This window comes from Anomalospiza imberbis, chromosome 2, assembly GCF_031753505.1.
Source record: "Anomalospiza imberbis isolate Cuckoo-Finch-1a 21T00152 chromosome 2, ASM3175350v1, whole genome shotgun sequence".
Classification (NCBI taxonomy): domain Eukaryota; kingdom Metazoa; phylum Chordata; class Aves; order Passeriformes; family Viduidae; genus Anomalospiza; species Anomalospiza imberbis.
The window spans coordinates 109,126,973-109,139,835 of NC_089682.1; the positions used below are offsets into that span (position 1 = coordinate 109,126,973).

Consider the following 12,863-nt stretch of genomic DNA (forward strand, 5'->3'; position numbering starts at 1 on the left):
AGGGAAAGCACAAAAGTATCAACCTGACTTCAAATAAACATAAGTTTATTTGAGTCTTTCCTTATGATAAAGTATTTGACAAACCGATCCTTCAAACAAAAATTTTAAGTTAAATATCAAAATAAATTGGACTGCTAACCAAAGCATTACTCAGGTATGTGTTTTCAGATGGCAAGAAATTAGGTAATTTGCAGAATATCTGAGGCTATGTGCAGCAATTAGAACAATAAGTAGTGCCATCAGGACAAGAAGCAAAAGGCAGCATATAAATACATACGTATATATTTATATATAAATACATAAAATAACAAAAAAGTTTCGAGATATTAATGGATTTTTCAGAGAATGTGACATCATTTTGGTGTGTAAGGTTACTGTGATTGTTATTTGCTCCTATCTTCATTTAAAGGCCAACTTACACAAGTTGTGTACATTATATCACTTAGCATAGTAATGTATCATGATTTATTCTACAGAGAGACCTTTGTGTTTTGTATTTACTTTAAAATGCTGACATTTCATCTGTTCCCTTTATAACTCCCAATCTTCAATATTCATTATCTCATTCTGCCTAATGAAAGGACTACTTTCTCACTGCAAGATTCACAATAGATTTTGTTCCTAACAATGGAATATTTTAAAAACAGCACAATACTATTCCACAAAAGACTTCTTTTCTTTTAGAATGACCACTTAGTCCCTGAAAAACTGTTTTTACATATGCCCTTTGTAGCATCACTACACGGAAGCACAAAACTGCTCTATGAAACTTTGGGAGTGGCATTGGGATTGGCCCCTGTGTGAGGCATGCACATTCAGCACAGGCAATTTGGAAACCATTTCTTATTCTTGTGAGATTTATAGGAGAATCTGCCAGAGATGGATTGTGCCTCACCTTCCAATGGCTTGGGTAGAAAATGAGCTGCTGGTTTTGTTTTCTTCACTCTGTTTCCTTTCATGACCTGCCCTTCTTTGTTCAGCCCCAAGAACCAGGCCCTCCCAGACTCCTGTTGTCTGTAGAGCATGGATGAGTAGATTACATAATAATTTTCAAAAACAGACTCCTTGAATTTGCACTCTGGTGTAAAAAGTTCCTGTGGGAAGAAAAACAAATGTTAAATGGTATCTCTAAAGTGCAGGATTTGTTAACTTACAAATACCTCATGATAAGTTTCATATATGATTTAAGATGAGGTTCTGCTTTAAGATCAGGAGTTCTGTCTTTGTCTGGAAGACCTCCAGTGAACTTATTTCACTTCCCATGCATGCCTCAGTTTACCCATCTGTGCAACAGAGTATATTTTTAAAGTAGAAAGAAAGCCCCACAGGCATAAAAGCACTATTTAAAATACAGGCATAATTATTGTTATTATGCTACTTTTGCTGATATGATGGCCTTATAAAGATTAAGAAAGTCTATGCAAAAATAGTATTAATGAGATAACAGTTGTTCTGTTTTAACTGAATGCAGCAGGCTCCCTCTCATTTACAACAATTAATATTCTATGATTAAAGTGCTGCCACCAACATATTGTAGTATATAACAATCCCTGTAGTCCAGGACAATACCACTACAGGGAAATACTGTTGTGATATACAAATTTCTGGACAAAGAATAGTAATTCCTACTGGCATCCTCAGCATTCATTCCAAAACTGGATTTTTTTTTCAGAAGTCACATTCAGTAACAGCAGTTGTCCAAAACTCTATATAGGTTAATCTAAGCATAAACTTCTGTAGTCCAGTAGCCAAATAATTAAAAAAAAATATATATATATGTTAATAACACAAGTAAATAACAAAACAACCAGTGTGAATATCCATTGAGATAGAGATTACCAAAATTCTTTGAAAAAACCCAGCAAGTTAATAAGCAAATAAATATACATTTAAAATATCACAAGAAAATAGGCTGCCATGTGAATGTGATTTTCCGTCTGTGGACCCATCTGCTGAAGCCTGTAGGAGAAATAAGACATAAAAGGAGGAGGTAGATGTGGGAAAGGGGGAAGTAGCTTGCTAAGATTTCAGAGCTCAAAGTTCTCAGCCCTGAATACTCTTTATTTTCTTTTAGTTATCTTTCCCAAAAAGAAAAAAAATCTGCAAACTTCACATCTTTTCCCTTCTCCATTCACACTATTTTTTTCCATTTCTTTTTGTTCCTGGCCCCATGCAGTACTGAGTTAACACCCAGCAGGCAATGTGTTTTCAGGGTCTCTATGCCATCCCCAGCTGCCTATATATTGTAAGCATTTCACAGCTGTTTCTGCCACAGATTTACTTTCTGGAAATCGAAGTCCTTAAAGACACAGTTCCCCATACCAAAAAGCAGAGATTAAAGACTTTTCTGAATGTGCACTGAATGTCACTTGGTGCACAATCTGGTTCTCCTAATGTCGTGGGGTACATGGTATTTGTACTGCCATGGGTTAAGTTACCACCTGTAAGCAAAGCTGTCTTGATGAACACATGGCACACTATTAGCATTCCCAATCTTTGAGCTTCAGATTAAAGAAAAATGTATTTTATGCAGCAAGAAACTAAAAACAGGGAGCAGCTTGGAAATAATTAGTGAGTCTGCCCTAAAACACGTTGCTTTGGCTGTGTCAGCCAGTACACTTGGTGTCTATATGTCAGACTCTTACAGGATGCAAAAAAAAATCTGAATTGTGCAATGGGCATCTTTTTGCACTGCCACTTTTTTACCCCCCGCTGTACAACTGCATACCAACTGCATATATAGAGATATGTATATATATATACATGCAAAAATGCAAATAGAGTCTGTACCAGAGGCACCGAATACTAATGACAGGAAAACACCTTAGCTGCACCGTCTCCTTTGCCATGGGGCTTTTTCTCTCTCTGTTCAAAACTTTAAGACATCTGTTGTTTGTGTTACTCTCCTTTCTCCTCCACTGATTTCAAGTCACAGTAGGGCTCAAAATAAAGGAGACTCAAAATAAAACCAGAAGGCAGGGAGGCATGCTAGAGGGAATGCCTGTTAAAGCCTAGCACAAGCATTTACATGCGAGTCATGTTCCTGGGCTGTTGAAACAGCAGATGCTAATCAGGAAATGCCTACACAGCTCTCCTTATTGCCTACTTCACTGAAAATGCTACCCCCTGTGTTCCCCATGAAGTTTTACTTCCTTGTAAAGCTCAATTACCATAAACACTACTTCTTAGCCAATACTCACATTTTTTGTGCTATAAACAAAAGCTGTTTGTCATTCTATGTTCCTCCGTACTAGAGCAGCTTGTCTGCCTCTAAACACTACTTGTATATTTTCCCTAACAATATCCATTATGATACTTAAACAGGGTTCCTTCAATTCGTATACCTTCCCTGAATCAAAGCAGTCTCTTTCCTCTCTCATTTCTTTGGCATTGCAGTAGTGTTTCTGACAGTGCACAGTATATGAAGTGGGAGGGATTTACTTTAACAAGTGAAAAAAAAAAATAGATTATGGCAATGCAATTACTTGGTTACTCCTGGTTGCAGACTAATAGACTGGACAAACTGGCATCATTACTACTATGTAGTTATAAAAAACATAATATTGGTCTGATTTTTTTTTTTTTTTTTTTTTTTTTTTTGGTACAAGGAAGAGTCAAACCCAAATACTGTATTGTGCCTACTGCAGAAAACTACTGCAGCTATCCTGTTCCAGATGACTGGGTAGGGCAACAGCTTTGGACAGAGTTTGCATTCATCCAGTATATTAGGAGGCTATTCTCCCTGGGTTAAACTCTCAGTCAAAAAGTCTCTTAAATATATGTTACTTTAAAACAGACTAATAGTTCCAGCAGTGTGGGGAGTATTCATTAATGAAAATTAGGCACCTGACAATTACTATAATGGACTGCAGACACCAGTTCCTCTAAGAAAAGAGTTAATCAGAAGGAGACTTCTGAATTGGCCCCTACCCTGGGGCTCAGGTGAAAATGAATATTTCTAAGTTAAGAGTGGTGCCTAAAGTCTTGCCTCAGACACCATCTCAGCTGGTGAAAATCGCTGCTGTATTTTCTACAGTAAAATAGCCATAACACCTAAGATGTTATTTTTGCATGTACCTAGGTCAAACCTAGACCTGCATATCTTAGACTTAACCCAGTGAGAACTTCTGGAAAATTACTAATGTGCTATCAGCACTGACTTTAAAGAAAAACAAAATCTATGGGTGACTTTATTTAAACCTATTGTTGGGGGTAGAAGCAGTACAGAGGTGTTTTATAAAGGAAACTGAGTAGTGAGGACACTCCCCTAGACTACCTCCTATCTGAATCCAACTTGAAGGAATCCAAATCTGCATCTGGCTGACATGAATAATTTAGATCTTCCCTGCAAGAATGACTTTTTGGGTTTTGATCCCACGACATTTTGTATTAGGAAGTGAATGAATAACTTGCAAAACCAGATATGACTTGAAAACAAGAACTTGTGCTCAGGATTTCTTTCTCAAGGTCAGAGCCCAGATTTAACCTGTAGTTTTATATAAAAAGTGGTTTTATCCTGTCAAAGCAACATTTGAGAAATAAAGTGTATACGAGCTGCCAATTTCCAAAACTACAGGAATAGGTTTTGGCTGTGAGGTGCAATCTTCCTGGGTCCCAGAGAAATGAAGGATGTATTAAACTGCACTTTGCTGAGAAGAATTTTCACTTGGATATTTGTCTAGATTCTCATCAAATTTTTGCTTAATGTGAGTCCTATTTGGAGATATTTTGATTCCAGTTGCAGTAGCATTAATTGCTAATTAAAGATTGTGAGTTAAAACTTGTGGAATCAAAAGTTCTGTCATTGCAGAGTTCTTAGTTTTAGGGCCCCCACCAGCATTACCAAATCTTAGCATCATAATATTTAAAATGATGGAGTTTTACCTCATGGAATCATGTGGTGGTATCAGAATCTACTTTCATATAAGAATAAAACACAAAAGAAATAAAATTAAAAGAGCCATTATCCACTTCTCAAATATGCGAGTTTCTGAACAAAAGAGCTCAAGTTACTTGTGGTGTCAACACAAAGATATAAGGGGTTGTTGGAAAGTAATTCAGATGACAACTGAGATGAATTACCTACCAAGTAATGTATTCCTGTCAATCAAAAGCTGAGGTCTGACATGATGAAGCTAAGCCTCAATGCCAATCAATAACATGGCACTGTAGCGAGTGGCTATCATTCAAAATCAAAGTACAGCAAACTTTGTTGTCCTATAAGACATTGAGTACTTGAAAATATTTGAATGGATTATCAGTGTAACTTCCAACTGTCGTGATTTCACAATTTAGTTTGTTCAAGTTAGTTAGCTTTAGAGAGGTTACACATATCCATTCTTAGTCATGACCTTTCCCTCAAAATAAACCCCACAAAGCACAGCATTTTGCTATTCCAGTTCTCAGAAAGAAGAAATATGCTGTGAACCACAGAGTTAAAAAGCAAAACTAGCACGACAACACAACTAGCCACATAGCTTCCAGATATTGTTTAAAAACTAAATGGACACCTGCAGTTTTAAACTATATTTCTGTTCAGTAAATCAATAAAGAACTGTCAGGACCGAACAAAAAGTAACCTTTCATTGCACACCACGAGGGACAGTGTAAGAATCTGGCTCTGCAATGGTCAGCTGTACCAACAATAAGGGCTCCCACAAAAGTTTCCTACCTTCTGGTCCTCGACCTTTAAGCCTCTTTAGTTCTGTGTTTTATTCTGAAATATATGAAGGAAGGGCATTAGTTACAGCTCACAGAAGTGATAAAGCTAGCAGATATCCTCTTGAATTGTAGTCAGCAGCAAACAAGGAGGCAGTGGACTCTGCTGGAGATGGGCACAACAGGACTTGTTAACCAACCAGGCAGCAAAGCACAGCTGTAGGCTGGACTAGCTGCAGTTTCTCCTCAGTGCCGTGCAGAAAACACAATTGCAATATAAACTCAAAGAGATTGCCAGGCGAGGAACAGCCAGGCTAATCAAGCACTGTAAAAAACCCTGATACTATTCATTACTTGCACCTAAAAGTGCAGGTTATGGAACAGGACCTCAGAGCTTCTGAAGTACAGGCCAAGTGGAATCTGCCTGATGCAAACACCTCACAATCCAAAAAAAACCAACACATCCAATCAATGGTATTGGCACAGTGGGAGGTGGTTTTCAGATTTTTTTTTTTTTTTAGTTTTTTGTAGAAATGATGACAAAGGATTCTCAAGGACGGACTGGAGAAAGGGCAACATGAGCTTTGTGGAGGCTTATGAGAAATTTCTGCAGAGAGAGAAAAGCAGCACAGAGTCAGCACTAAAGTGTTTTGAGAGTTAGAGGCTAGCAACACAGGAATAAAAAAAAAGGAAATGACATTTTAATAGTGGATAGAAAGGTTGGAAATGACTCATGAAGACTGGTCTTAAAGTTGAAAAGCAGCAGTCTGCTTAATGAAGAAAATGCACTCAGAAGAGAAATAAGTTAAAATAATCAAGGTGGGAAGTGAACTTTGTGGCAGAGTTCTGAACAGAGGCTGTGGGGGTAGCACTGTATTCCTCAGTGCAGGAGGGGAGGATGCTGCAGTGATCACAGTGTGAAAGGATGAGATCCCAGAAAACAGCTGCAGTGGAGCTGAACAGCAAAAGGCCTTGTCACAGACATATTTGTGCAGCAAAACCTGTAAGATCAGGAGGCTTCTCCTGCACGTGAGACTTGGAATACACTTAAATTGATATTCCAATGACTTGCTGCACATTGAATTAGGTAAGTAAGACTACCTTCTTGTAGTAAACCTAACTGACAAATGCTTGTATAGGAAAACAAAAAAAATCACTTAATATTTCCTGTCCATAACACCAAATTCTCTCAATGCTTAAGATGGCTAAGAGTCTGCAGTTTGAAATCATCTTGTGCATCAGCTCCTCTTTGAGTAGCAGAAAACGCTGTAACACGTGGTTACATACCTCATGAATTAAGGAGAAATTTATATTCTATTTCTATTTATATTCTATTCTCAACTGCAGGTTGAAAAGACATTTAGTATATATGGGCCTAAACAACCCTAATATAAACATATTTTTTAAACATCAGAACAAGAACAAGCAAAGTTGGCAGAATTTTCTATGTGCAAACTGGCCAAGTAAGATACCAAGGAACACAAGATTTTAGCTGCCACTGCAAGCTTTGCAGTCATATTACTAACTTCAAAAGTAAAGGCAGTAATAGCTGAACCTGACAATCCTATAATGTCCTATGAAAGCAGCAAAAACTCACAGCCCCTTTTAAACACTTGCCACCATTTTCTTATAGAAACTTTCCTCAATAAATTACAACAGCCATAGAACGCCATTATTGTCTCTTCTCAGCTAATATAATTTCTATTTCTGAAGATTACCATCTGCGGTCTTTAAAAAAGGAGAAAGTTATAATAAGAGGATTTGCTATGATGCAGGTAAAAATCAGGGATGATTCTTGCTGGTTAAAGAATCACTGAGAGTACATTAAAATGTCAGCATGTAAAAGAAAACTTTAAGTTACGATTTCTGTATCTCACTTTCAAGGTCTTTAAAGACTTGAAGATGTGGCTATAATTGCTTATAAAGAAATCAAATACTTTTGAGTAAATTTAGGCAAAAGTCAGTGTAAATTAATGTTATTGCAAATATTAGCACTTAACTAGAATTCTAATTAGCAGGGATATGAATGATCATGTAGTAATTCTTTTATTCATGTACATTCATAAGCACCTAAAATAAGGTCATGAATAAAATTCACATAGTATACATAAAGATAAGCTAACAAAAATAGCTTGAACAGATATCTGTGTGTTTAAGAGAATCACAAAAGAGTTAGGGTTGCAAGGGACATCTGGAGATCGCCTAGTCCAACATCCTTAACGCTGATCAAAGACCAAGTTTGGCTTAATTTTATGTCCAGATTGGAATAAAAGAATCATCAGTGTTGGAAAAGGCCTCCAAGATCATCAAGTTCAACCTTTGACTGAACACCACCATGTCAACTAAACCACAGCACTAAGTGCCACCTCCCGTCATTTCTTGAACGTGTCCAGGGATGGTGACTCTAACTCTTCCGTGGGCAGCCCATTCCAATGCTTAAGCACCCTTCAGTGAAGAAATTCTTTCTGATGTCCGACCTTCCTTGGTGCAGTTTAAGGCCATTTCCTCTTGTCTTGTGTCCGTTTGTCTCAGAGAAGAGGCTGACCCTCACCTGCTTACAACCTCCTTTCAGGTAATTGTAGAGAGTGATGAGGCAATAATAGAATACAGCATCTTGGTTTACAAAAATTTCCTTACTTCACAATAGATAGGTTACCTTGCTTACAACTAGAAGCTATGGTCATATTAATCTATAATTTATTAAAGGCAATAAGATGTTTTTATGGAAGGCAGAGTACAGAGCACATGCTCTTTCATAAACTTACCATTTGAAAGATGAAACAATGATGTCAGATAAAAGAATATTTAAAATAATAACTGCAAGAATGATACCAAATTATTACTTATATATACTAGTCAGGAGAAGCCATATATTTCTCTCTCATTCTTACATAGAAGCTACTATTATGTTACAAGCAGTGCTCTGGTATCAATCTTCTTTTGACCACTATCTACAATTCATAGTCATCAACTCAGTGGGACACAGCTGAGATAGAACAAATTTCCTTGATATGAGCATTTCCAATAAATGTTATTTAAAGTTGGACAATTTGACTCAAAAAAAATGACTTAATGTTTGTGAAATGCAGCCCATAATGAAGATCAGAAACATAACTCTCCCGCGGGGGATGAGTGAGTAGAGGTTGTTTAAACACAAGAGAAAGTTTGTGGCAGCAGCCTGGAAAAGGTTACTAATTTTCAAAACTGTCTTTATGACACTCATTCCAAAACTAGAATACTTCACTAAATGCTCAAGAGTAGAACCACTAAAAAGTGCTGCTTCTTCTGAATAAAAGAAGTAAAATTTATTTTAGAAATATTATTGAGAAGCCAAATTTGAACCTATGGGTTTGGTCTGGGAATGGTCTGCAGCCCACCAAGAGCCATCACATGTTATAGCCTATGGTCAAGTATCCCCACAGACACATGAAGGAGAGAGAAGTTATTTTCTGTTTAATTTTAACTCTGAACTTTCACAGAAATGTGTAATTTTTGGCTTGGGTACATCTTTGGCTTTAAAGGAAACTCAGCCAGAATCCTTGTATCACAGAAATGAGATATTTGTTCTCCCAGAGCATAATCTCCTCCCCACCTAATCCTCGGCATCTACCTTCCCTTAAGATTCAAATATGCAGTAAAAATTGCTTTAAGGCTTCAGCTTAAACACCAACAATAACTCCTTGCTGTATCAACACAGAGAGACATCTTTTATCTCCTGTACAGCATCTGTGATTAAAGAAACCCAACATCAATACGGAAGGCAGATGCCCCAAGGCATGACTAAGAGAAATAGCTTGTATTGTAAGAAATATTTCCTTCCAGTACTGTCATGGGGGATTTTGGAGAAGAAGATGAGTAAACCAGCCTATATTTGATGGTCACTTCTACTCAGAACAGCCATAATTCATCAGCTTGTTGACAGCACCAGGCTCTCATCTAGAAAAGGTCAATGCCAAGGGAAAAATGGGACAGCACTAAATTAAGAGACGGAAAGGAGGATTTAACAACATAGCTGTTGAAACAAACCATGATAGGCTGGGGTAGAAATTCTCCTCCAGTTGCCCATCAATTCACCATCCTGTCCCTGGATGAATAATGCAGGAGGAATACAGAGACTCTCAGTCATAGACCAAACCTTTCCAAATGACAGTGGAATTTTTTGACACAAGTTTATCCAGACACTTGCAATCACTACTGTAGACAATCTTCTGCAACGTAAACGTCTCACATAAAACAAGGTATAAAGAAAAACTCAAAAATACCTATTGAAATGGCCCAAAAGAACAAAGGAGGATGACTTTTTTCTAGTTATTTACCACAAGGAAATTTCTGCTCCTCTCTAATACACTAAAATATTGGATAAAGAAAAATGATTAGAGTTTTTGCCACTATTGTGCAACATCATATGGGATGGTATATTTTCATATGTACGGTGTCTTTGCAGACTTCTCTCAGTATGATAGTATACATGTCCATAACTATGTACAAATGCAAAAGTAAACATAAATAGGTGCAAATTTAGAGGTATTTTCAAGGTATAATTTAGGCTCTTTCAGTTCTACATGTTCCTTCCAAAAGATGTGTGAACTTATGAAAGTTCAAAATGGGTGTAATTTACAAGCTGAGAAGCTAGAAAAAGTTGCAAGAACACTCAAGCTATATGAAGTGGCCTACTTTAGTGTACTCTTTTCTATTTCTTTTTTCTTTATGGTTGTGAGCCTGTTTTTCTGCTTGCAGCCATTCTTTACGACCCATCAGTGTATGAATTACACTGTCTAAAAATCAACTATTGTAAAAGACAGAGCCTGGAATAATTAAAAGTCAGGAGGGTAGACTTTATGAAATATAATTATATGATTATTATATGACATTCTTGCTAATGTCTCTTTCTCATCCGTTTGCTCTTTTATGCTCAGTGTTCATAAGAAGAACATGAAAGGTAAACTCAGAGGAACCTGAGTCTGAGGAGATTTTTGTAAGGCAAAATTATTTGTAATGAATGTCATCACATCTCTGAGAAAATGCATTAGCTAAGTCTTCTCTTAGTTTCACAATCACTAAATGCTGGGAAGTACAGGGAACAGAGACAACTTTAACAACAAACTTTACTGTTTGTTAAAACAGTTAACTGTTTGTTAACTGTTAAGTAACTGTTTTTACTTAACTCTTCTTATACAGCAAATATGTGGCTTAGGAGAAGCCAACAATTTCTTCCTTCTTTCACTGTAATCCTTTTACCCATCTTTTTTCTTCTTCTTTGAAAGCACAACCAAATATTCAACAGGCTTTCTCCATTTCCTTCCAAAGCACCTTGCACATATGAAAACAAAGGGTTGTAAATCCATTCTCTGCTTTTCCAATGAGAGGATAGAAAATGATGGACATCAAACCAGAAAGACGTCCAAAATCTGACAGGCTGACAAGCTTTTAAATATTCTGTACCATTTCTTGTTTTATGCATTTTCTTTCTTTCATAGAGATAGATGCCTACAGCACTGTTCCACTTAAAAAGTCAGTGCCCATAGGATGGGACACCCAACAAACTGCTGCCTGCCATGAAATATCTGTCCAGAAAATATAACACAACAGCAAACTTGCCTGTCCTGAAATTATTAAGTGTAAACAAAAATCCTAGAAGTCTTTCTGGTATAGGAAATATTCATATATGTATGCATACATAAAATGTAAAAAGCAATGTTCACTTAAAATATTTCAGTTCATCTAGAGATCTAAAAACATGTTTTTATTATTATTTAATTTTCACACATCTACATAATTGTTACTTAAAGTATCCATTATCAGAAGAAACTTGAAGTACGGAGATTCACACTCAAACTTTCAAAAACTGTATCATGAATCAGTTCAAAACAAAATCCACTATGTCTCCTGTTTTAACTAAACAAGTAATGGGATATAAAATGTTAGCCACTAAAAAGTATTTTTGTGGAATGGCATCATACCATTAACCAGTTGGAAATTATGAAAAGAAAAAAGTCAGACATTTTTGGGTATATGTTTATGTGCTAAAAGCCCAGAAATTTAATGTATCTCATTAGAAAGGAGATGATTACGAGCAACCCCTAACACACTCAGAAGTGATGCTTGTTTTTGTTATGGGTGGGTAACTCCAAGGTGGTTGTATCTACATCCTGGTATTCAGATAAAATTCCTCTTTCAGCAGCAAACTTTAAAGGGTTGATTATATACAAGATGAGGATAGATGCTTGGAAAAACCCATAAAGGTACAAAAATCAAAGTGATAGCAAAGGGTTATGGCTTTTTATTTGCTTCAGTGTTAATTGCAGAACCAAAAGAAAAAAAAAAAAAAAAAAAAAGGAAGTAGTTATATCAAGTGGTTTTCATAACAACGAACAAAGCAAGATTTCTGTCCTGAGCTACTGGCAACTGTGTTACTATCAATGCCACTACTTACTCAAGGTGCTAGAAATCGAATAGTTTCTTAAAAAAATCAGTTGTATCAGTCCACTATGTAACTCATTGTCTATTATAGGATATTCCTATAGCCATCCTGAGAAAGTCAGCACTTAGCTTTGCATGGACACAACACATTTATCCTAGAGCAGCTTCAACCTATTAATGAACTATCCTGGTGAATAAGGAGATGAAAGGAAGGCAGGAAGGCAGACTGTAAAACATAACAGCTTCTTCAAAGAGGCTCAGCTGTTGTGAACATATTTCCAAGAAAGGAATGCGGTTTTACTTGAGATTACGGTTGCTTTTATGGCTGCTTGGAATTTAATGTACATCAACCACGTTCCTGAAAAATGGAGGACCTTCCTCTCTGTCAACATGGCAGTAAAAACACATTATCTATAACTTGAGTAGCTAATTGCAAGGATAATCTGAGCTAGAAAGCATACATTACTATTCAACTGTGTATAAAAAGAGTTGGAGGATCAGAGTCAAAACTCTAGCCAATTTATAACCTTAAGGTGACCTGTAACCTGCCCTCAACTGGTAAAAGGGACACAATGGGTACACATATTAACATAGTCCCTGCTACATCATCTGTAAGAAGCAGGGACAAACTGCTAAATGCAAAGAAAAGACTGTTTTAAGGTCTTAGAAACAGCCCTCTGATTTCTAAAGCAAAAAGCATGAAGGTGAAAATATCAGGTATTTTGATTTCCAAGTTTCTTGGCAGTACACTTTTTTACTGGTTCACCAAAGGTGAGCACAGTTTT

General features: G+C 36.7%; 1 protein-coding gene across 5 annotated transcripts in view; it reads right to left on the minus strand.

Annotated features, from left to right (window-relative positions):
* FGF14 (fibroblast growth factor 14) overlaps positions 1–12,863 on the minus strand; it is a 377,260-nt gene that overhangs the window by 6,239 nt on the left and 358,158 nt on the right. For all 5 annotated transcript variants that reach the window (XM_068182551.1, XM_068182549.1, XM_068182553.1 and 2 more), the window contains one exon: positions 896–1,094. In XM_068182551.1, the coding sequence (XP_068038652.1) occupies positions 896–1,094 (199 nt within the window). The remainder of the gene's footprint in view (positions 1–895; positions 1,095–12,863) is intronic.